The sequence below is a fragment of the Aythya marila genome (genome assembly GCF_965140915.1).
Source record: "Aythya marila genome assembly, chromosome: 1".
Lineage (NCBI taxonomy): Eukaryota > Metazoa > Chordata > Aves > Anseriformes > Anatidae > Aythya > Aythya marila.
Genome location: NC_139042.1, coordinates 79,395,539 through 79,422,284, shown reverse-complemented (window position 1 = coordinate 79,422,284; position 26,746 = coordinate 79,395,539). Strand labels below are relative to the sequence as shown.

At 37.7% G+C, this 26,746-nt stretch overlaps 1 protein-coding gene across 1 annotated transcript; it reads right to left on the bottom strand.

The window, feature by feature from the left end:
* Window positions 1-12: 12 nt before the first annotated feature.
* BMX (BMX non-receptor tyrosine kinase) lies at window positions 13-26,244 on the bottom strand (the record flags this gene model as incomplete). The annotated part of the gene is made up of 18 exons (XM_082784546.1): window positions 13-660; window positions 1,667-1,824; window positions 3,310-3,428; window positions 4,475-4,539; window positions 6,109-6,325; window positions 7,236-7,407; window positions 8,173-8,247; window positions 8,658-8,785; window positions 9,273-9,355; window positions 10,542-10,596; window positions 11,154-11,213; window positions 12,255-12,317; window positions 14,373-14,551; window positions 18,994-19,055; window positions 20,876-20,995; window positions 22,712-22,793; window positions 24,965-25,069; window positions 26,107-26,244. 18 exons carry the CDS (start codon window positions 26,242-26,244, stop codon window positions 586-588), a joined length of 1,956 nt encoding a protein of 651 aa, XP_082640672.1. The 3' UTR covers window positions 13-585.
* Between the last annotated feature and the right edge of the window lie 502 nt (window positions 26,245-26,746).

Genomic DNA, 26,746 nt, shown 5'->3' with positions numbered 1-26,746 from the left:
TTTAGAATAAATTCCAAATCAAACACATACCCAGAAGGCCAAAATTAAAATCAATACTACTAGTAAACAAACGGATATAATAGAAATTTCTAAGTAATTGAAAGCGAGGCTATAACTTCTTATGTTACTGTTACTTGCAGCAGTTCTAAATTTGACCTCAGGCATCAGCTTCAAGGGATTGCAAAGAAAAAAATACATTCAGATGAGTTATGATAATCAGAAAACCTAACAAGCATGAATTTCCCTATTTACATTTCCAGTAAGGCCAAACAATGACAGCTTGGAAGCAAGGAAGGTGTATACACAGTTGCTGTATGCCTCAGTGTCTGCGAAGTCCTTTGAGACAATGCTAACAGAATGAATTATATTCTTCCACAGCATCCTCCCAGATTCTATCACCTGCAGCATATCATAAAAGCTTTCTCCATACACTTCTTGGTCAGCTCCCTGATTAAGTCAGAAAAAGACTAATATACAGAATAATAGAGATGGTTAATGTCAGGAAGAGTTCATATTTAATTCTCTCACAGAAGACAGGTGATATGAAACCAGTATGCACAGTCATCAGTCTATGAATCTTCTTTTTCAAGCCCTGCTGTCTTCTCTCAGTGCCTCAAAAAATGATAGAAGCTGAAAAAAGGCAGGACGTTTTTCTGGTAGCTGAATGAAGCAAAGATGATAGATACAGTTATTTACTTTTGAAATCATTCAGGAACTGCAGTCTGCATTTTTTTTCCCTTGACTTTAGCATGAAGAAAACAGAGAGACAATGATGTTTAAAGGGTAAAGAAAATTAAAGTTACTTTGTATATTTTCCTTATATTGTGGTAGTTAATATTCTTCCTTTGCATTAACATGTCCTACAGTAAGTTTTTTTTTCTTTTTTTTTTTTTCTGTCAGTTATATTTAAAAAACTATCATCACTGTCATTTCGTGGTATCACCAACAATATGCCAAATGGTCCTTTTTTGCTGGTGATAAACAAGTCATGGTTCATACAGAACAGACTAAAATTTAGTTGAGGAGGAAAAATAAATCAGGATTAATTCTTGGCACAGCAGACACAAATCTTTAAAAATAATATGAGCGTGTTCAGCATTTGATTCACAACTCATAGAAGAATCACAGATGGGATAACACAACCTTCCCATAAAAATAACCCCAGTGGGGTTGCACAGCTTTAGTGATCTAAAAATGTAGAGATCTGTCTAAATTATTTAAGGCACATGTATATGAATAGAGATAAGTTAATTCTATAATGGCTAAGATAGAAAGGACGAATGACCATAGGGAGGTATAGCAGTAATGGTCCTGTAATCATGGAAAGGATTTAGACAATTACCTTGGATCAGGACTCAAATTTTAGAACAGTAAAATTAGGTGAAAATAAACTCACTCTGCATATTATGTTGACAATCAAGCATATTTTAATGTTATTTACTTAAATTTGTGGTTCTGAGGAGAATCTTCTTTTATGTCCTATTTCTTGTGCTTTCTCCTCTTATTGTTAACAAAGTCCTGAATTAGACTGTTATATGCAATGTACTACATACAAAGCAAGGCTTTTATAAGAGAATTTACCATTTTGAACATTAATTCATCTGTGAATCCCAGTAACTCCTAATAATCTTTTTTTTCTGCAGTTAATATATGCAGTTATACATACCTCATGCCAGCAGTTGTACATTATCTGGTAGGTGATGTCTGAAACCAGTTGTGGTCTATAAAGTCTGTATCCCTGAGAAACTTTCTCAATCACTTGCATGTTATCATACAGCTCGTAGGGCTGCTTTCCCAAAGTGAACACCTCCCACATTAAGATACCTGCGAAATATTCACAGCAATGGAAGACAAGAAATGAAAGGCAAGGGAATCCTTTCCCAGAACAAGACGCACATGGAATGTGTAACCTACTCCACTTATTCATATTAATTAATTCATAAATTAATTCATAAAAACAGCCAGCTTTGTTAGAACTATTTTGTTGTAACTAAACATGTGATACAAACAGTAAAGTAAAAAAAAAAAGTAAAATTTTTATTTTATTCACAATATTTATTATTAAGACTGACAGTAAAGATTTTTTTTTCCACTGAGAAATTTATTGGATTTTCAACTTCTCTCCAGCTTGACGACTTAAGCATTGTAGTGTCACAGTGAGATCAGAATAAAATTGTATCTGAATTCCAGCTTTCCCTGATGAAAGCATTAAGTAGCCAATATTATTTGTTCTCAGACATCTACTTTTGGGATATGAATGCCAAATGTTCAGTTCTTTAGCCCTTCAAAGATACATGAGTTTAAAACAACTAAACAAGAACCAATGGATTCAGGCTTTGCTTCCACTGCATCAATGGATAGTGGTAAAATGAGAAAACACCTTCTAAGGAAAAATAGTGTTTCCCATTGAAGTTAATGCTGGTATTGAAGTTAATGACAATAATGCCTGGAGTCAGGATTTCATCAATCAGAACAAAAAGAAAATTTATCACCAGAAAATCCAACTTCTGATTGAAATGTATATGTTATAAAAAAGCTTGTAAAGGTCATTAACAATATTGGGAGACTAGCTGAAGTTAAAGATAAGAAGAAACACTGCATTTGGAAACACTTTCATCTGCTTTATTCACCATTGTTCAATGTCAAGAAGAGTGGGTTGCCAATCTTTCACCAATTTGACAGCTGCTAAAATTTTCTTACTGCAGGAGCAAACCCCTGTAAGTGGAATTTAAGTCTATTCAGAAGAGGCTGCCCTTTCTTTGCTACCTTTTGAAGACTTTTAGAAACACTGAACAGGCTCCAGGGATTTTAAAATAATAGCTTGAGAACCACTGAAGTAGAAGTTCAAATGTTTTAAATTCATGGGTAGAAGGTGGTCTGCAAATGCATCTTATTCTTTGCAGAGTCTCCATTAGCACAGTTTCTCTGCCACAGCTGGCTCATGCAAAGTGTCTGTTCTGACCTCTGTGACTAATAGAAAAACTCTTTTGAGTTGGGCAGCGCAGATTTATGGTCTACAGTCAAAGATACTGTTTGATCTCCACTGCCAACAGTTCCCTTTGTTGCATCCTATTAAACACATACAAAGCAACTGGGGAGTGGACAAGGTTTCTATGTGACTATAAGAAAAACAGTCGGGCTAAAAATCCAGAGTACAGGCTTTGATGCATATAATTAATAAACAAGCTGTAACTTCTTTTTACATTCTTTCAGTGTGCAAATGTCTAGTATTTTCATGTGGTATGCTAAGGAAAGCCAAACATGATTGCATATATGCATACATATTTATATGTTAAATTCCATACTTACCGAAGGCCCATACATCTGACTTGCTGCTAAATTTGGTGTAATTAAAAACTTCTGGTGCTGACCACTTCACTGGAAACTTGGTTCCTAATGAGCTTACATACAGATCATCCAGAACATACCTACAGTGCAAGAAACAAACTTGGTTGTGACTGAGTTATAGAATCATAGAGTCACAGAATGGTTCGGGTTGGAAAAGACCATCTAATTCCAACCCCCTGCCATAGGCAGAGACACCTTCCGTGAGACCAGGCTTCTCAGTTGCAGTAAAATACTGCTTACTCTTTCTTCCTTGCATATCAGAGGGTTCCTAGGAACAGCCTGGACAGAATTCCAAATTTCCAAAGGATACCTGGTATCTATAATTGATAGACCAGGTCCTTGTTATCAACTTATTAGATAAATAATGCAGAATCAAAGATGAATGTGGTCAGGCCATCTTGTCCATTTTCCTGCTCAAATGTGATTATTCCCAACACCAAATCAGGTCAGCTATGGCTCTATGTAGCCAAGTCTTAAAAGCCTCCAGAAATGGCAATTCCACAGTGTCCCCAACTAACAAAGTTAAACTAAGTTGCCTGTTGCACTACCTCCTTGTGAAAAGCTTCTTGTTGTCCAAACCTGAACTTCCTGAGCTGTGTTATGTGACCAGTGTTCATGGTTATATCACCTGGCACTGCTGAGACAAATTTGGCACCATCAGTTTTATAACTGTAAGTAGCCATAAGCAGCTTTCAGGTTTCCTCTTAGCCTCCCCCTCTTCACCAGACTAAGCAGCCCATGCTCCCTCAGCTATCCTCAGAGAACGTGTACTCCAGGATGCTCATCCTCTCCCACTTCTCTCCACTGAGGCCACTGATGGAGATGTTTAGCCCCCAAATTAGTTGCATATCCTCTACACAAAGCAAGCTATGAGATTTCCTTGACAAGCATTAGTTGTGAAATCACTCAGCTACATCTGGGCTTTAAGCAATAACTTTTTGAGACAGCAAACTATCTTTATTCTAACCTCATGATGGTTTATGGTCATTAATGGATAGAAGACACAAAGAGCTGTAACACGTTGTGGCTTAACCTTGCCAATAGCCAGGAGCTAGCTAAACAATGCCAGTAAATTATAGCTACCCTAACATCATAGCTTCACAAAGATCCCAATTCTTTTACTTACCTTGTCATCCCGAAGTCAGATACTTTCACCGTAAGATTGCTGTCAACCAAACAGTTTCTAGCAGCCTTTAGTAGAAAGGTGAGAAAATAGATGAGTAGAAGAAGACCAAAGAGGAGCAAATAACATCTTGGTAGTTTGCTATCATTTATGATGTATCATCATTTCTGTCCACTAGCATTTCAAGAAATAATTATATTCTTTGATTGAAACAATGAAGTTGGGAACTGTAAGATAGTGGTAAGTAGCTCTTATCATTATCTCAGCTGTAATAATGATATTGGGGGATGAGAAACCCACATTTGCTTGGAAAGACAGCAACAGAGCTAGAAACTAAACCCTGTCTTTAGAATTGCATCATCCTCCAGGGGCTTTTTGTGTAGTCTCAGAATGTACCAAGGCATTAAAAGCAGGAAGGAAAACATTGATTTGATTATTCACATTGCATTATAAACAGAGTGGAACAATAAAAGATGATATAAACAGTCTGTTTTATGAAAAGTTCAGCATGAACCTAGTTCTACAAATGATCACTAGAGAACACTTATCTGAGGCTGTATTCTCTGCCTGCATGCTCATTAATTTTTGTGATGTAGTTTGAATCTACAGTCCTCAACCTGAAATCAAGCTCAAAATTTATTCCCGTTTTCCCATGGTGTAAAGCCAGTTTTCAGAATCTGATTTTGTATTTATAACTTGAGTTCTGCTACCTAAGCTGTCTGACATTCCTGATTTCTGAATCAGGTGTGAAAATTAGTAAGCTATAGATTTAACAACTTGGTTTACAAATAGGCACAAATCTTTGAAAACATCAGCAATGCAACATTTAAAATGCTACCTGAGGAGATGGCATCCCTACTGGAAAGTTAAGCAAGACTATAACAAATATTGTCACAAATATTCCAACATATTTTTGTCTGGATTAAAATGTAAAACATTGCTATTGACTCTGAAGCACAATATACCAGAAATTTGGGAAGGCTCACTTTTAACAGGCCCATAAAATAACCACTTATTTCTCCAAAGACTTATACTACCATTCTTGATAGCTAAGTTTTGCAGCAACTTGAAAAAATTGACTGAAGGCAGTGGCAGAGAAATGTATTTAAGGGAGAGGGCAACTGCAGACTTTTAGGTTCTGTTCCTGCTTGCAATGCACCAGAGTAAATTCCCATTTATCCTAGTAGTGGTCACACTCATTTTATAAGAGAAAAAGTTTCCAATTAAACAAATCCTTAACTCATTAACATGTGACCCACATCTTTAATGCTACACCTCTTTCTCCTGGAGGACTAAATTATCACTGGACAGACCTCTTTGCTTTATTAATATTATAATTGGATATCTCTGCTGCCAAGTGGTGCATAAACCCCTGAGGCCAGCACCCACAAATGTGGGCAGCACGGTATGCAGTGCTGTAGACTTGCCAGCTCAGCTCTGAAACAGAGCAAGTCAGCTTGTTTACATGGGCCTTTAGTGCCCCTAGGCCAGATTTGTACACCAGCTGTGTGTCTCTAACCTGCAGACTATGATGCTTTTTTGGGTGAAGGCCTACAGAGCCAGAGCAGCTGTGACTGAACCTAAAGGCAGAACTGCCTCTGCCTATCCTGTTCCAGTTCTCCTGTGCGATAGCTTACCAAGTCTCTGTGTATGAACTGACAGCTCTCCAGAAACGCCATAGCATCACAAACGTCATAACATATTTCCAGAAGCTGAAGGGGTTGCAGCTCCTTCCCATGACTATGCAAGTAGCTAAGCAAACTGCCGTTTGACATATATTCCATCACTATATAGATGGGATACAGTTTTGAGCATACACCATACAGTCTAACAAGTTTGGGATGATTAAGTTTCCTGAAACAAATAAAAATAAAATAGTTAAAGAATAAATAGCTACGATTTTTCATTTCTGTAAGTTTTGTCCTTCAAATATTAATGTAGCATACTCTGAGACATTCGTGAGACTGGATACAATCCTATCACAGGCTGTAAATTATTCCTTTTTAAGAAGTACTGAGATGGCTTCTGCTCATTACTGGGAGACTCAGTATTGATGGTAACCAAAAAAAGACTCAGTATTGATGAAATGACAACTTCATAGTCGAAATCTGAAATAAGATTAAGCAGTGCAAATGTGCAGCCTTATTAGTGGAAGAAAATAGAAATGAGCAGGTATGGTGGGTCTTTTACCTTAAAATTTTCTACTAAAATCAAGCTGCAAAATTTTCAGACTTGGAATTCTGATTGTATCAGCTAGTTGACTGCCTGAAATGTAGTACATACATTTAAAATATAACAGAAATATTCTTGAATTCATGTGCCTCGGTTATCATTTCATGGAATTTCATTGGACATTCTAACATGATTGCCTCTTTGGAGTCAGACTAAAGCTGCAAGTCACATGTTCATATTGATGGCATTTTCCTGTTATTCATCTCATTCCTACCTGCAGGATGGCAGGAACATCTTTCTAACCATTTCAGTAAAAATGCTAATGAAGCATAGTTTTAAGTGATGTATGTGGAACCTCTAACTTGTAGAAGAGATGTTAATTGAAAACTTTTTTGTAGATGACCCTATCAATCTCTGTGTTGTTCTTTTGGTAATATTACATGGCTACATATTTAGCCTGTGCCTAATGTACCCAACCCTATTTAATGATATTTTTAAGAGGAAAATATTTTTTCCTGTGTCTGCTATGTATTACTGATTAATGAATGGAGAGATCATTGCTTCCAAATAATTAAGCACTGCCACAGCTTACATCATGGTCTGAGCTTCTTCTGTGAATTCATCTTCTGACATTGCTCCCTCTTTAACCATCTTTACAGCCACATCATATTGTCCCTTCCACTTTCCCAGATGCACCTCTCCAAACTGACCACTTCCTAGCTCTCTCAACAGGACAATTTCTTCTCGCTTCAGCTCCCATATTCCTAGTGGGACAAAAGAAATTCCCTTTAGCAAAAAAATGGGCAAATGAGGGCATGGCATCTACCACATGCAATGGCTTTGTTTTCTCTGAAGGGTTGCAGAACAACCTGCACTGAGGCAACATACCTTTTTCTCATCTAAGCTTTGTGTTTGAGTTATAGAAGGACACTACAATTCCTGAAAGTGTTGTTCGCTACTACCTGGATTTTTGCCTTATAAACAGATTTGAGGAAGTTTTAAGTATCAAATGACGATATATATTTATGTAGGGGATTAGAAAACAAGTATTACTGTGCCAGGCAATGTGGCAGAGGGAAGAAATGGCATTGACTCAGATGTGCTGGGGAAGAAAGCACACAAAGCCTTTCACGGTTGATACAAAATTTGACTTAGGGTCCCTTAAAAAGGCATAACATAAAAGTTGACATAAAATACCTTTGCATTCACCTAGTCCTGGACATAAACAAGACACACATGAAGGAAGGGATACCCTATTTCATAGAACCATAGAGTCTCAATGCTGTTCTGGACAACAGGAAGCTATGGAAGGGGCTGGATGACTGAAAGATCATCTTTCCCAAATTCTCACAGGGTAGGAGGCTCTGCATTGTCTGCATGGACAAACTGAAAGGGCCACCAAACAGTGAGCTCAAGGATTCTGCAACCTCTTACAAGCCTGAACACAGTAAGGGTCACAATTTTCTGGTTATTCATTTCTTGGTGGCCAAGACTGACACCAGATTCAAAAATGAAAGTTATCTTCCTACCATTTCCCAGTGAAGCTGTGTCTGGGACTTTATTTACTTGCATAGATACTGCATGCCGTAGCCTTGTCACGATACCTACAAAGAAAACCTCTTAAAGTTGACAATACATAAATGACTTCTCTGAATCAAAGAAAATACAGGGGAATTAACAGACACACGCACACACCATATTACAACCATCCAGGTAATGACAGAGGACAACGTTTAGCAGATGCATCACTTCACAAGACTGAGTGTTTTCTGTGCTTAAGTGCTATTCCAGCAGAGGTATTGCAAGAAAAGGTAGTACAATACCCAAAAGCACTCTACAGAAAAGCAAAGCAACTATTTTGATTGTGAACATGGTAGATCAAGTTCCACCTAAATTCCCCCAAAAGATATTTTGATATTTAGAAGATTCAGTATCGAAAGTGATTCATGATAACTCTGAGAAGCCCAGAAGCCTAAGCCAAAACCAATCAAGTAGAAAAAACACACGGGATTACCTGCTGAATTGTGCTGGTGATAGTGTATAAGTTTGGGAATTGATTCAAAACAGTAATTTTCAGCGAGGTAATACTTGTTCTGAGGGGTTTTGTGCACATGGTAATGTTTGACTGTTCCTTTTTTACTTCTGGAAAACACAACAAAGTGCTGTGTATGTTTGAGTGTTACAAAGTGCCTTCCAGACCATGGACGAATAGTTAGTTGCTGAATGAACTGCAACACCCTTCCCTTCCCTTCCCTTCCCTTCCCTTCCCTTCCCTTCCCTTCCCTTCCCTTCCCTTCCCTTCCCTTCCCTTCCCTTCCCTTCCCTTCCCTTCCCTTCCCTTCCCTTCCCTTCCCTTCCCTTCCCTTCCCTTCCCTTCCCTTCCCTTCCCTTCCCTTCCCTTCCCTTCCCTTCCCTTCCCTTCCCTTCCCTTCCCTTCCCTTCCCTTCCCTTCCCTTCCCTTCCCTTCCCTTCCCTTCCCTTCCCTTCCCTTCCCTTCCCTTCCCTTCCCTTCCCTTCCCTTCCCTTCCCTTCCCTTCATTGCTGCAGAGATTTTGTTCATGACCAGTCACACCAAGCAGCATGTCCATAGCATGCTCACAGAAATGATATACATTCTTTGGATACTCACTCTTGAAACTTGCTGAATACAGACACAGTAAATGTTCCTGCCTGGCTAGAAGATTTCCGCACCAAAAAAGCACCTTCTTTTCCCTAATTATTAAAATAATAATAATAATACAAGAAACACTGAAGTTGGGATTCACCCCAGTGAACTTTAGATTTCTATCAAAGGAGAGAAGGAGACGTGACTCATACGACATCCTTTAAGTAGTAAATTAGGACAAGATAAATTATGTCTTAGAAATACTCATTTCTCTTCACTAAAAAGGGTATCTAGGTAACTGGCTGTGGTATCCCACTGTAGATGTTTAAAACTAGGTGAGTTGTGCCTCAGTCCAGACATGAAGCAAGTAGTGTGCCATTTTTGTGTGGTACATAGATACAGATTTATTGCAGGGGAGATTTAGCAGCTACACCTCTGATGTGCTAGATATGGCTAGTACATGGATGAAAGAAGACATCCAGAACTTCATATAGAGGCCAAGCTTCATTGTTGTGAAGTTCAGACTGAGACATAGACCCTTTTCTGATTTGCCACACTTGAATTTCATTCCTGAACCCATGGCACAGGCCTAAGGGAAAGGACATTGAGACAAGGCTCACAAAGAGTTGGGTTTTCTCAAAGTAGTTAGTGGCTGAGTGCCAATTATTGAAGCTGTGAGAAAGCAGCCAGCTGCCAAGGGAAAAGACAATAACTTGTTTACACTGGACACCTAAGCCGAAAGCACAGCTGAGGCTAGATCTCCTGCAGAAAGGTGCACAGATAAATCCTTCTGCAGTTGTCTTTTGTGATGGCTGGTACACCTGAGCCACCCCGCAGTTCTAGTCTTTGCTCTCAATCTGCAGGCATAGCACTGTTTTGCTCAAGTTTCCCTGCTTTTCTGGGTGAAGTTTTACTTCATATCCACATGTTATAAAACTAACAAAAAACTCGTCTAGACTGACCTGCAGGAAGAGCCACACTGGAGCAAACAGAGGCTTAGAGCTAAAACCAATACGCAGAGCCATGGGGGGAAATGTACATGTTATGGCTTTGCTCCAGGCCTATTTTTGAAGTGTATCATTTGTTTGTCTGTGTAACAGCCATCAACACATCTGGACATTTTTAGAGATCTGTTTATCGGTACCAAATTAGCACAAGAGTTTCCAGCACTGTGCAATACGACAGCTATTTGAAGAGCATCAGCATCCTCTAGCTACACAGTATAGCAAAGGCAACTGGCACACAAACATTTACACAGTTATTCATATACAAGCAATAAAAGATATGCAGGACCTTCTGACGGAGCAGCTGCTCAGACTGGGCACGGGAGATACCATCAGCATACCAACTGCAAGGAGAAATATGGGGTTTGTTATTGATAGGCTGATTTCTAGACAAGGCACAACAGATTCATGAAAAATGCCATACATTGTAAATATTTTCAAAACTGCTTTGAAAAGCCAGAAATTAGACTTGTTACGCATTTGTGATTTTGGGCCATGATAAGAAGGAAACCACTAGTTTCCATGTGCTTCTGACGTGTCTCTTCATTCTGAAATATCAGGGCCTACTCTGTGACTTCAACTTTTTACAGTAACTTTTTACAGGGTTGGAGAATAACTCCTAACACCTTACTAGTGTAGGAGACTGATTTGTCTAAATGTCAAAAGCTTTTTTTTTTTTTTCAAAACCAAATACATTCCTTCTTTTGGAAGCCTGTGGGTAGTGATGCTGATGATGACCTCTAAGCTGCTGACAAGTTATATAGTTATTACCATTAATATAACATCAATGTATAGAATTCCATTGTTCTAGGAAGTTGCATAAAGTGGAATGGCTGTGGAATAAAGTGGAGTGGCCCAAAGAATATTTCAGTTCTCACAAAGACATATCCTACATACTCACTCGTGCTGTGCAATACTCTGCTCTTCTGATGATGTGTGCTCATCGACACTTGAGTTTTCCCTAAAAAGACAAAATAATATACTGAAATTGTGAAAAACTAGTTATGGAAATTGCTTTCCTCAGGTCATACTATATATTTTTTGAGCAATTGCTGCTATTACACCATGGCCTATAGTGAACATTTAAACTGTTGAGACATATTTAATTCTTTTTTTTTTTTTTTTTTTTTTTCCTGACTTGGCAAACACTTACATGGCCTTTCCTCTCCACTATGCAATGTATTGGAAAGACAAATCTGCTCTGTGCGTGTTGTAGCAGGCAATGAGACTATATATGCCTTCACCGACCTCATGAAGAGATTGCATCTACCGTTTCAAAATTTACATGGAAGATTTCCAAACCTGTACAATGATATACTTCCCAAATAAATATTCTATGACAGACAATAGATAGAGTTCATGTGACAGAAAAAGATACCTCTAAAATAATCTTTTGTGCAAAAATAATAGTGATTCTAATTAATTCTGGATTTTTACATGTTACTATTATAGTGATTGCATTTTGTTGTTGTTGTTGTTTGTTTGTTTTAAAAGTAGGAAACCTTTGAATCTTATCCAGTATGGTTTACTATGAGAAAATCTTCTAAGCTTCTGTAAGATTTTCATTCAAACACTTTGGCATATACTTAGTACTTACAATGTCATATAATCTTACTAAAAAGTCAGATCTGATATATCACTTTGACAGACTAAGACTCACTTTACCCTGTACTGGAATGCTCACTTATTGCATGAGATGCATGAGAGTGCTAGCAAGGGTGACATTTTAATGCTGAAATAAGACTACAAAGACTGAAATCCCAGCACATTGAAGACAGTGGCCAAACCCTCCTGATTTAAATGAAACCAGGATTTTCAACTGATGTTTTTTGCATTATGAGTCAAGAAGACAAATTGTACTTGATTCTACACCTTGAAGTAAATGTTATGGTTAGTACTCAGAAAGTTACTTAAGAAGAAAAATATTCCAAAAATGTTGCCTGATCTTTTCTAGAGTGGTGAGGAGAACATTTAAGCAGTGGATGGCTGCATATTGATTCACCTTGGCTCGTCATCATTCAGGGATAACTTTCTCAGGTAAGTGCTCGGTACAAAACCTTCATTCCTGCAAAATAAACAGTTCACAGTTCAGCTATCATACATGATTGCTTCTTAAAATTGGTCACTTAAAATAGGAAAAGGGATTAATCAGACAGTCGCTTTCTAGAATGCCACTAACAGAAATGCTCATGGTTAAAACATTTATGCTTTTTACATGACATGGAGGAAAATGCAGAGGTAATTTTGCTTTAGGAGGCTACATTTCAATGAGTTATTCTTTTTGCTAGTCACTGAAAAGGCTTCTTCCTCAGTGATTGGCTTCATCATATGGAAGATTGAAGCAACTGTTCAACAATATCATTACATGCCATCTTGGTTGCTGTGATGAAAGATGCCAGTGACTAATGGGTGCCATCAGAGTATCCAAGGTCAAACACAGACAGTCAATAGGTAGGCTTAGAACTCTTCCCCACACAATGTCAGATGCAATTGAGAAGCTAAGCTAAGGGAATATGGACAGCTGAGCTACCACTTAAAGCAGCAGGCAGCATGACATGTTGAACTAAGTTATGGGGACCTGTAGTCATCCACAGAGTGGTAAGAAGGTGGACTGTATGCTGCACCCATCAGGAAAATAAATAAGGGGAATTAACATACATTTGAATATGGATGGAGACAGAAGAGAAGGGTTTCTCTACCATGGATCTCAATAGAACAAGAAGAAATCTGAGAGGGTATGGAATCTGAAACAGGTAACTGCCATCTGTTTGTTTCTACTACATCTGAAACACCAAGATGGTCAGTATTTCCAAGCAGAACTCTAAGGTTTTATTATGATATAAACGGACAGGGTTTGTCCTTGCAGAATCAATACTGCAAAAGTCTCAGTTTCTCAAGCCAAAGAAAAATGTATGTCTATAAATATACGTCTATAACTTTAAATGTCCTCCTTTCTCTTGATTTCTTTCTGCTCTTTCACTCATCTCAGAACACTTTGTTCAGCCTTCATAAGCAAAGCTGCCTGTATTGTACACTTTTACATAGCCATCATCATCACCATTCCAGTGATGGCCTTTAAAAGCATGTCTCAGATTACTCAGTTATTATTGCCTTAGAGTTGCCAGAGTTGTGTGCTGCTTTCTTCACCCAGAGCAGTACGCCAGTCCTGTGATTTTAATTTAATGTTGATTTATTTGTTTGCTTACTTGCAGATGTAAACTTAATCAATGAATTATGAGTGGATCAAGTCATTTCATTTTCTTCCAAACCAGATTGGAAATCCCCTAGCTCAGAAATTCTTCTCTTCCACATTTCTATCATGTACATAAAGTCAAACTCAGCTAGTATCTATCATGAGACAGACAAGGAATCATATCTCTTCCAGGCAGCCTCTGTTTTCTGTACTGCCTTTGTCTCCAGTGTACTCTGAAAGCTGTTTCTTATTTATTGACTTGGGAAGAGGTTCTCTTTTCTATACCAGCTGGATATTAATGAAAAATGTCTTATTTTAAGTAGTTGAAGGGGATTCCTCCACTTGTGAACCTCAAAGGGAATAATTTAATGCTTCTGTCCTCTGCAGGATGGGGGTGCTCTATCTCTTTGGGAAAGTATTCCTAAAGCTTGTGAGAGACTGAAGTGAGAAATTATTCCTGCTGCAGCAGTTCCCACTGGTCTCCTGTGTTCTGACTGCTATTACAATAGTGACGGTGTTGGTCTAAGGTTGATTTCTGCATGCTCAAGAGGCAAAGGTTGTGAGCAGAGATTTTATCTTTTATTCACTGAAACTAAAATGGACAGCTTCAGAGTGCACAAGCCCTTCTTCAGGCACATATCAGAATTACTGCCAGTATAGTAAGGCTACTATTTTAGCTGGTATACAGGCAGTGATTACTGTGAATTGCACCCAGTCTGGCAGCCACGGATGTTAATGAAAGTGGAGTTGCACATGAGAAAATGAGGCTTCTCCAAAAAGGTTTAATAGCTACTAACATAGTTAAAACCTAAGGCTAATTTTAAAGATCCTGTAAGGTACCAGGACTGCCTGAAGTGTTGCCAATGAAGATAAGGTATGTGGAATATCACGATCATGAAAAAGAAGTATTCTGCAGTGCATACTTACCCTTCCAAATCTCTCACTTTCCACCAGGCAAAATCTTCCTCTTGCAATACCTGATATTTATTGCATTTGACAAGCCGGATAGCTGAATCTCCTAAGGGTTCGTAGTTGCATTGGGCCACAGCCATATTCAGGTCTGACTTACTTGGTGATAGTACCTGAGGCAGGCTTCTGCGTCTCAACTTTGAAGACAGAGGAAATACAATGACAAGCAGATGCATCACAGGGTACAGTAAGAAATACCACACAGCGTGTACGCTATTACTTCTATCTTCAACATGTACAATGATATTAAGCAAATTAATCAAAGCTAATAATGTCAGCACAGGCAAGCACCTTGTCCTTCATTCGTGTAGAAGAACATTTTAGAAACTGTTGTCCACATTTGTGAGACAGGTGAGAAAATAGCCAAGTTCCATCATGTCACCAGAAGTATTACATTAAGTGGAAGCTGACACAGCTGTAATTAACAAAGCTCTAATTAACATGATGACATAATAGACTGGACTCTACCAAAAACTTACCACCTACCTGAAGCTGATAATGTTTATTGAACAATTGCAGTTCATGTGCTAGGAACCATGTGACTAAATTGTGTTTACCTATAACGAGGTGAAATGATGTCCTGTTGAATCAGAAAATCCCATCATAGTATTATAAAACAACTTTTTTTTTTTTTTAATGTCTGTTGATCAATAGTAATCTTAGCATGAAGCACAACAAGCATTAGTCAATTGTTACTACCACTCAATGAATACAAAAAGCTATATGAATTATAAATTGTTGCCTTTTCTTATTGTCATTATTGACTAGCTTGGATGTTTCTCTGCTAAGCACACTCAACATAAGGAACTCCAGTTCTTGGTGGCTAACTTTCCCTATGCAAACTAAACAAGTGTATGTATGTAACTTTGGGACTCATTCATCTTTGACCTGGGTCTTCAGGTGAAATGTGTCTTCCTACAGAAGTCTCTATCATCAGGAGGTCTACACAAATAACTTGGATTTGAAGTCTGTCATTAAAGTTAGGTTATGTCAATCAAAAAGCCATAGGCAAAGGGGCATCTAAAATTTAGGTACAGAAATGCATTTAGAGATCGGAGAAATGTCATAAATGAGAAAATCCAGATATCACAACTCTTTAAGAGAAGGAAAAACTACATGCAGAACACTGACAGAAAAGGATAGGGAAAAATAACAAAGAGTTAGAAGGGACTCCAGATGCCAACTATTTATTTTATATTATTATTTTAGAATTGAAAAGCTCTGTAATACAATACTAGGGAAGAATGCCAAATGTCTTGAAGCAGGCTGTGATTCTTTGAAGTTAAGTCCAAAAAAACCATGGCATTGTATATTTGCTTGTCTCCTCTTTACTGACATTTCTTTATTTAAGCAAGAAGAAACCAAAGAGCCAAGTGAATGCATGACTGAGTCCACTAAGCAAGAAGACACACAGTATCTCTTCCTGTAAACACAGGGAGCCTCAGTCTGATCTCACTAAGTTCCTGTGGAGATGATCCTTTTTTTTTTTTTTTTTTTTTTTTTTTTTTTTTTTTTAAAGAGGAATCACTAACAGAAGAACCCTCCTCATTTGCCTAGACTTAGATATGTTACTCATCAAGTGCTACTACTTGAACCCAGGAAAGCTGGCTTCTGTTTGTCATATCTGATTTCAGTGGAACAAAGATTATAGCTTGAGGGCCTGTGTTAGGCAGGACTCAAATCTTAGACTTCTTGTAGGTTTTGTGGAAAATGACAGAACTAGAATTGCCTGCAGCTGTCAGAAAGATGGATAAGTTTAAAATACAGAGATTTAACTGTTTGTTTGCTTGTTTGTTTGTTTGTTTTCCCCATAAAAACATGTAGCGATGTTAGAGCAAGCTGATGCTTAGAGCAAGTAAAAGTACTTATAAACTCATGTGCAACTCTGAGATTTGGACTTGGTAACCTTTAGAAATTAAATTTTTTATTTCTTCACTTCCTCTGTTTTGCTTATGGAATGATCAGGGTGTCATGCTTTGATGGAGATTTCATCTTGCTGTGTGAGCACAAGAAAGAGCAAGGCATTGGCTAGAGTAAGTGGCAGAGTTATGATCACAGCAAGGAGCTTTGTTTTGTCCAACCAGCCAGGGGACAGAGCCAGCCAAAGATGAGCACATCAGATTTGCATCCTTTTGTTTTTTGCTGCTGGATGTGTACTTGTCTGTTGCAATGTTCTGGATGGACTTCATCTGGAACCTGGTACAGATTAATGTCTTGGTTTGTGTCCTTATATACAGCTTTCCATTTCCAGAACTGGCTGAAAGACCCAGGGCATGTAACATTCTAGTAGTAACTGAATGGACTCTGTTATTTCCTTTATGCTGTCTGTGATATTATTGTTATTTCCATATTGAGGACTTCACCACCACTATCTAGAGAAAGCTGTAGGTAACAGTCTGAGATTCAAGTGTGACAGGTACAGAGGTATGGCTGCTGTCTGCAAAACTGTGCTGCCACTGTGCAACTGGAGGCATGTGCAGCATCATTTAAGCTTCCATAAACCTTGTCCAATGCATTAGCATGAGAAGATACATGTGTGCACTCAGTGAATTTCTATCTGACCTACATGAAGAATTTGCCATTACACTGAGAGTGGCTGCCAGGCGCGAACAGAGATGAAAGTATTTCTAAGACAGGAAGCTCCTGCTGTTATCAAAGCACAGGGGAAGTGCCCAGTGCTCTCCATGAAGGCATGTTTGTGACCTTTATTCTCTGTAATGGCATCACTCTTCAGGAACCAGCTCCTCTGTGGGAGACTAGTGGTACAATGTTGAACTGATGAAAGGGATAGACACATCAAAGGTGAAAGATGTAAGGAAACACAGTAGTGCCTCTGGTCAACTGAGGTGAGAGCAAGGGAGCGAGACTTGCAGGGGTTGGAAAGGTGAGGGACATGAACTGGGAGGTAGATGGAAGGAAGGCTGGAAGTTCAAGTGGGACCTTGAATGACTAAATTGTGTTGATGAGACAGCAAAGCAAAAATGTGCTAAAAACTTATAGAAGTAGCTCTGGAACTAAATATAGACTGTTCCTTGCCATGAGAAGTCAGCTTCTTAATCTGATCTATATGATACATTTTGGGAAAATTAAGTCAAGTTGTAACCAGATCTGGTAGTTATTTTATCTGCATTTACTGAAATTGTTTTGGAAGAATCAATCTAAATATTGTCACGATCCTGCTTTTTAAATTTTCTTTTCAAAATATCATCTCTGAAATTGAGCAGACAATGAAAATAAATCATAAAGGCCTAGCTGAAGCCAGTCTGTTCAGCAAGAGATTTGCATGGCTGATGTTCTCTCCAGATAAACAAAGCATCTTTTGATGGAAGCCAGGCAAAGCAGACCACAGTATTCAAAACAAGTTACATGGCTGCATGTTCACAATGCCATTGTTTTCAGATCTCATTATTAGAAAAAAAAAGTCAAAAGCTTCTTTGATAAAGTATATTTTCAAGGCTTTGTTGTTGTTGTTGTTGTTATTATTTTTGTTATTATTATAGAGCTTAATTTTACAGCTTGTGTTTTTATCTTCTGTGTCTTGATACTCTTATGTGTTTCTTAAAGCCCTGGTTGTCTGTGTCAATTGCATACATCAGAATTCCATTCTTTTTTAAAATTACTTTCTGATTAACAAAGAAAAGCAAGGAAATGGACCCAAAGTGTATCCTAAAGATATAGAAGACAAATGAAAATAAGGCAGAAAACAGTTTTTAAAATTCCATGATTCAAAGCCCTTTTTCATCAAGCACCTTGATAAACTGCTGCAAGCAGGTGTTTTGTTTTGTTTTGTTTTGTTTTGGTTTTTTTTTGGTGTTCTGTTGTCCTGTTTGCCCTTTGGGTCTGTATGCCTAGCTTTCTCAGATGGAGAGAAAGGCCCTGAAGGTGCTGGTGGGATAACACATTCCTGGGTTTCTGTCTGATATAAAGTCAAGATAAAGGCAGGAGTGCTCAGAAGCTCTTCCAAATTCATTAACTTAGAGGTTGTCTCTGTAGAGGCGGGCTAAACAGACATTCCTAGTGAGGCATCTGTACTCCTGACCCAACCTCAGACCAGCATAACTTGAGATTTGAGTGAGAAAAGTGTAGTCCATCCACCACTTCTCACCCAAACAGTGGCATATTTGTTTGTGTCTTCAGTTGCTATGTCTTCTCCAAGTACTGCAAGCACCATTTTCTCTGGTGACTGTGGTAGAGGGGAGTTTTGGGCATCTCTAGGAATGGGGACCTCCTACACACTAGAGCTCGTTTTGATGTCATTCCCTGATCCTGCTGGAAATGTCTGTAAAGTAAAAGATGTCACTGCAAGGACTGTAGCTTCTACTGTCACCAGCCTGTTAAGTGAACTGAAAGTGGCTGAGACTTTCCCAGTTTGCCATTTACAGCACACTGAAGATGGAGCTATGTCCTTCCCTTCACCATGCTGCTGGACAGAAGGATGCTGTAGTCTGACTGCATGTGAGAGGCTGAGACCAGCTCCAGTGAGATGCTGTTTGCAATTCTCTCTCCCACCCTACAGCACTTCCCATCACCTGGATGCTGGGTCTTTCTTTGTAGGATGATACTTGAAATTTTGACCTACCAGTGTTTGAGGAACTGGAGGCAGTGGTTTCACGGACCAGGTTGTGCAACACAGAGTCACATCTGGAAGAGAGGGATTAAAAACATACCATGAATTAAGTAAGGATGTGTTTCTTGAGGCTTTCTCACTTGCAGTTCTATACAGTGGCAGTGACAGCATAGCAAACAAATATTTGTGACAGCTGACATTTTACCTCACTGTGGTATAGACCTGTTTATCTCTGTATTTCCCAACCTTCTCTTAATTCAAGCACCATATCAATATATTTTAAAAGTCCTTCAATCACTGCCTTCATCTATGCCAAAATAAAAGTTCAGGGAAATTTGAGGTTGTATTTTTCTCTTTAGTTTTCCATATTGTTTTAGATTATTTGATTGCATACTAAGGAGACTGAGAACTTATTTTTATTCTTTTTTTTTTTTTTTTTTATAGTTTTATGGACACTTATGCTCTATGGAGCATCAGTTAAGAAATACTGTTTTCAATTACCCAGTGCCTACAAGACTGAGGCTGTCTGGAGTCTTCCCTATGCAGGCTGTGTCCCTGTGCTCCACGTATCTCCACTAGCAACCTCAGGAACTTGTTTAGGAACAAATGTAGAGTAGACAAAGCACAATATCTTGCATGTATGCATTATTATATCAGGCAGAAATGAAGCATTCAAAATACCAAATTTCTCTTTGCAGTTCTTCTTTTGGCTAAGTCATCCATGGCTGACAATGAGGTATTTCCTTGCCCTTGCAGATGACCAGGGGTTTCACAGACTTACTGGCTTATGTTGTGAAGCTATATGAAGCTATTCAAATTAGTGTTACAAAACAGTTGACAACTCTCTATATTATTCAGTGTTCTATAATCATGAAACCTGTATTAATAGCAGATAAGCCTAGGTCATTAATTTCAGTTATCAAAAGCAAATGCTTCATTGTTATAAGTGTCACAGATATAAATCAGGCTCCCAACTACTCACACCTACTTTTCATATTTTGTCTTTGAATTTGGGGTCTTAGATTTTTGACTGTGACAGTAAATGCTCAAGAGCAAATTTCAATCATGATTGAAATTAACATCTCTGTCAGTGCTCTACACTTCTTGATAATCAAGCTTTAAAAGGCAGAAACCCAGATACTCTTAATCTGCTATTCCCTTTCCTTAATGTGGGATTTCTTAAGCGTGTACACAGACATAAGGGAATTCCCTTCTGAAAACGTGAAAACTGAGAGTACCATTTTACAGATTTTCCTCTCTCAGTCTTTACAGATTGAAAAATAAGAAATACAACTAAGTTCAACAAAAATGCATATGAAAAGCATGTTAAAAGAAAAAAATATATATGTTGCAAATTAAATCACATTGTTTAGAAAAATATTCATCATATATGTACATAATTGTGTATTAATATAATAGTTTTACTTTTGTTCAGTTATGAAGCTGGATTATTTTACACTCATTCATACACACTCTTGTGCTGAACTTCTCTTGTTCCTACCTGTCCAACTATTGGGACCTCATCACTAAAAAGGTCTTAGAGCACAATGCCACAATTTAGCTAGAGTTCTTAAGCATATTTTTTCTATATTCGTATTTCTTCATATTCTTAATATTTCTCTAAAGAGAAAAATATTTCAAAAATGTCACTGTCCTTTTAGCTCAAACTCAACAGGTATCATTTTGGGGTATTATTCTCCTCAACTATATTATAAGGTACAATGTATAGGAGCTATGATGTTAGAAGGAGCTTAGCACATACATAGAAAGGTATTAGTAGATCAGGTTGTATATTTATTACACTGTCCATGTGGATTAAACGTCCATGTGGATTTGGTAATATTGTGAAAAGCATCACTGAGATTAAGCAAATAGAAGTGAAAGAAGATATTACATTTCTCCCAAACTGTACATCCAGGGGCCGCTTTACAAGTCTGGTTGCAACAGAGAAACCTCCCATTGGTGAAGAATCTTCTATGATACTTGCTTAGTAAATCGTTATTGTCTTTAATTTCTAGGGAAAAAAAAAAATATGAAAAAAGAAAAGAACATGAAAGACTGCATAACTGGAATGTTCCTTATGATTGATATAGTCGCTGCAATAAACTGCGGAACCCCAGATAGTTTATTGACTCCTAGATCTAGACAAATATCTTGGTAACATTTTGTCTATATTTTATTTCTCTATACAAACTAAGTCTGAATTCCATACCCAACAGTTACCTCTTTCTTTGAGAAAGAAAACTGTGTGTCAAGAATGACACGGTACAGTCCTATCAATCAAGAAACAAAGTGGAATCTAACAGTTATGATTTTAAATCATGTATGTTATAAAGATTTCACAAGCAATAGTGAAACTAATTGAAAGAAAATATTTTTATATATCAAAATATGCTGAATATTTTCCTACAACTATATATTGCAAGAAAACGGTAATAATTCATACTCAATATCAGAACAGATACCTAATACCTCATATGGCAAATCCAAACTAATGTTTGTCTACTAAAATAAATTTGTTATTTAAGCATAGCAAAGAGGAACACTATCACAGACACATTTTGTACTCAAAGCACTGCTTTGAGTGGTCCCAGTACTATTACTGTGCTAGTGATATATTAGTTCTGCAAACCATAATAGCACTTTTGGATTCACAAAGTACCTAAAAGAAATGTAGGATGCATAGTGTGAGACTTTAAAAGCTGACTCCTTCAGAACAGGATTTCAGACCTTCTGGGATGACCCATTATAAGCCCAAGACTCCTGAACATGCAAGAGACTGCCAAAAGGATCAGTGCACCCCTTGGCGACCAGTACTTTTATACACTTTTTAAGAGGCTTGTAGGCAGCTAGAATATTTGCGCTATTGTTTACCTGATTACCATTACAAACTATATCATTAATGCAATCTTTTTATTCACGAATGTCATTTTGCAGTATACCAAATCTTTCCTTAATGATTTCATAACAATATCTTTCTTTCTAAAAGATCCAATGCAGTTAATCTTTCCTATTCTGCTCCTGGTCAACATTCTCCATAACCCTGCTAAAGTAATTGACATACTCTTACTCTGTATGTGAGAACAGTCACAAACAGAGAGGTATCTCATACACAGGTTTAGAAGTAAAATTGCAGAGGATGTTTATTCACAGCCAACTATAGATTGTCTACTGTTTCCACAATGACCAGTATGTGTGAGAGTTGCCCTATTCAATGCGAGTTTTTTTTTCCTCCACTGAAGAATAAATTTTCTGCCTAAAATTCAATATTTACATATCTATGAATTTGTTTCATTGAAAAAAAAACAGAAAGTTCATTGGAAAAAAAAAAGGGGGGGGGGGGGGGCGGGTAGGGGTGGGGGTGGGGAGAGAGAGAGAGGGGGAAATAGGGACAAAAGCTAGCAGTATCGGTTACCAAAGTAGCTTTTTGAAGGTAAGTGCTACACTAGCTGAACCATAAATTATTGTTCTCTATTAACTTGCATTGGTAAAGGCTGAACATATGACAAAGATTAGAAAATGCTCATGAAAAATAAGTTTTATTCTGGTTTATTTTTCACCGCATTTTTCATCCTTTACATTTTCAAATTCATTTCAACCAGTCAGAGATGAAGTATGAGTGAGACTAAAAGCAAGTGACAAAGAATGGCACAAAATGAGGGAGCAGGAGCATTTTCCTATCCCCCCTCAAGTTATTTGAATACATTGAAAGGCAAAGGTCTAGTGTTACCTTTATGCAAAGCTGCAAGCCACTGCTTCCGTCTCTCTTCATTATCTGCATAGACATAAAGTAGGCCACCTTTGTACACAATCTGGAAGAGGTTGAGAAAGACAGCATGGTGAGAGTGTGCTGCCTAAAAGTTTCATACCAAAGCTTGGGAATTAGAAAAAAGTAGGCTTTGCAGACCTACTGACATCAAACTCCTATAATTTAGTAATGTTTTGCCAAGGTCACCTGTAAGCACTGCCATGTTATATAAGATGTCTATAACAAACCTTGCATATAGTACCTTAACCACAGTGGTTTGTGTCTGAAAGAACAGTTGCAGAAACAAAGGACAGAATAGAATATTTCTAGATATAATTGTCTTCTGGGTACAAAAGACCTTATAGACCACACGTAAACTCATTCTTTCCATTCCATTTTTTTCCAGATGCATCTTCCAGCTTTTTGCTGTTGTTATGCAGGCCACAACACATCTACAACAATGTTCAGTAACAAATATTGAGGCAGAGTGTAAGCTCAGGGGAGCTGTACTGTGACCAGGGAATCCTGATCCAAAGGTGATGCATTCTTACCTCATCACCTTGGATAGATATTTTTCTGCAAATTAGTTCAGCTGCCTTTTAAAGCAAGAAACTAGTATCTACAACATCCTGCAGTCAGTAGTCCTACAGCTTAGCTAAATTAAACATTGTGAACAAGCTTCTTTTTCTTGTTTTCAACCAATCTTCTGCAAGCTTCATTTGATGCCTACCTAATAATTACTAACATCTGCTTTGCTTTTTGGATCATGCTTAATACTGGGCTGACTGTGTGTGTGTGTTAAGTCAGGGTTTCGTTTCCCTTGTGTACATTGCTTTTCAGTCATCTGCAATGAATTTCAAGTATCACTTTATTGCCTTGTTTGTTACACTGAAGAGCCCTTGTTATTAAATGTGTACTCCCACTGGTATGCATACGTGACTGATCAATCTGCTTCTCATCTCTTTATTTAGTCAAATGGTGGAGCTCTGAGAGCTTTTCTCTTTAAGGCATGTTATCCAATCTATTAGGTACTCTCAAGTCTCTCCTCTGACCTCTCTTCAGTTTACAACATCTTTCTTGAATTATAGCCACCAGAACTAGAGACAATATTCTCCTGCTGATCACAGTAGTGTCAAAACAAACACAGCCTTCCTGATTTTACTGAATGTGTGCCTGCTTCCAAGTCCAAGGATGCCATTAGCAACTTTGGCCATAGCATCACACTGGAATTGATGGGAATCAGCTATCATTATCCTAAAGCCCTTTTTAGAGGTACTGTTTCCCAGAATACAGTCCCCCTTCATGGCACTGCAGCAAACATTCTTTTTTTCCACTTAACTGAGTTATGAACTCCTGAGATAAACACAACTATTTAACATAAACATGCCATTCAATGCCACAAAGCTGGGGAGGGAGAAGGGAAAGGAAGACAGGAATGACACCTAGGATTAGTCTGGTGGTGAAATACTAAACATAAGGTTGCCCTCAGCCATGGCAATTATTACAGGGTCATGGATTAACACGCTGTTCAGCAGCTGTTAGTCACTTCCTTGAGCAGCCCATGCTGTTTGGAGGTGGCATTCCAAGGGGGATCTATGACCTGCATGCCCCACTACTCATAGAATTGAGATTGATGGAGGCTCAGGGAGGAACCTGAGCTGGGAAACTGAAAAAGATGAAAGGCAGAAAATTTGAAGTTATGTTTCTCTCATCCCATTTAATTCCTGAACATGTGTTGTGCATTGTGCAGCTGTATGCATAGCCTTGGTTTCCCTGACTGTGGCACATTTGAATGGTAATCGGGCAATCTGGGGTCAAATTCTGAACTTGGTATTGAGGAAAAAAAAAAAAAAAAAGAAAAAAAAAGAAAAAAAAAAAAAGAAAAAAAGTGGAAAGAAATACTGAGAATTTAAACAAGAATTTTTAAGTGTTTAATTCTGCGTTTAAAAAGTGACAATCACATAAGCATACTAATCTATATATTTCAGACCCTATTAAAGCAAATATCTGATAGAAATTTAAACATAAAGGAATCAAGACTTGACCCAAATTTTATCCCAGTCAGGTAAAAACATTTTAGCAAAGTCACAGCATCAGTTACAGGGACTGATTTTCTACTTTTTGCAAATATCTGTAACACTTAGCAATAGCAGGTATCAGCACTTGAGACAGGAATGATCAGTGTAACTCTAGAATGACTGATGAAATGTGCATTAACCTGATTTTGTGACTAACCTGAAAAGGATATTGTCTTGCAACGGGTGTTAATTCCTCAAGATTCACTGTCTCAACACATCGGATTTTCTCAATCTCAATAGACCCCTTTTTTCTTCCTCTTTTCTAAGAGATAAAACAAACAAACAAACAAACAAACAACAACAACAAAAAAAAAAACACAGCAGATTGAAATCTATTTTTAATACAGTATGGACTATTCCAGTTTGAGTATTCTGCACAATTTCATGTTTCAAGCTTTATAAGCCATTGCTTTGTGTTTGTTAAAGTTTAAAAGAAAGGTATTAAAAAACAACAACCCTCCCCAGTGCCCTATCCACATCCAATTTATCCATCAAATGTCTTTTTAAGTCAGTTGCAAGAGCTACAGGACACAGCCCTATATCTGAGAAAACATCTGATGCAGCTGTAGGCGGGGAGAGGAGGAAAAGAAGAAGGAGGAATTAAGAGGGGAAAAAACAACAACACCTTAAGTGCAAAACAGAAGCCCAGCTGCAGCATTCATATTGAGGTGGAGCTTGTTCACACTGAGTTTCCACGCAGGGTCCTAATGGAATGTAACTCACAGGAGGGGTCCAAAGGAGCAAAAACTTTGAAATAAGTTGCCTGGGACCTATATTTGCATTCCCAATAGGAGATCTTCTGAGTGAAAAGCTACCCTTGTGTGACGCACAGTCAGTCTTTAGAAAATGATGGCTTAACCATCTGCTTTGTGCAGTTGAAGAATAAGATTGTGAACTAATTATGCCTCATACAAGTAATTTCTGAAGCCAGTTATTTACGTCAGTTCAGAGGGAGGCCTGAACAAGGAAAACATCCCTATTCAAGACAATGTGTAAACATATGCCACTGTTAATTACTTGCTTAAGTTTTGTTGTCTTTGGAAGGACAAAAACAGATGCTCAATGGCAAGCATGACTGTAAGAGATGTTGTGAACAGATACACTATTAAGCCTGTGGCTAAGTGCTTTCCCAAAATGAAAATAAAATTTGATACTCCGTAATTTTTTTATCTACTCAAAACAAAGTACACCTGTTGTTCTAATTCATAGCATCTAATCAAGTTTCACAGAAGAAAACCAGAAGAATGAGGTGGTACCAGAATATCTCAGAACAGTTAACTTTAGAAAATGAGTTTTTACCTCTTTGTCATATTCATAATATGAAAGGCTTGCTTTTGTCAGAACAAACAATCTTTTCTTATAATTAACTGGTGATATTTTTTTCTTCTGTTGTGACTTCTTCAGAAGAAGTTCTTCTAGAATTGTTTTATTCTCCATTTTGTTTCCCTAAAAGAATACCACAATAACTTTTATTATTATTGTGAACAAACATAACAACACCAACTATAAAAACTGTAATCACGAATATATTGAGTCATTGTCTTCTGTATGTTTTGAAATTTCATGGCTTTTTTTTTTTAATTTTTTTTTCTTTTAATTTTATGAAATACATGGTTACAAAGTGTGCATTTAATATTGCATGAGCAAATAAGGTTGATTAACTTATTCAGGGAAAAAGATTACATTACAGAAAAATTAAGATACAGATCTACTGTAGTTCTAAACAAGACACCTCTGTGACTTTACTGTCGGACTATCTCTTCTTTTAAAGCCATGCACACTTTCTGGCAAAGAGCACAGTCTACTTTATGCACAAATGTATCACATCTGCAGCATAATATGGAAATCATTACAGCAACAAAGAGAACAACAACAACAGCAAAATAGAAAACTCTATTTACAGACTAGAAAAACAGACCTAGTGTTAACAAGTGTGTTC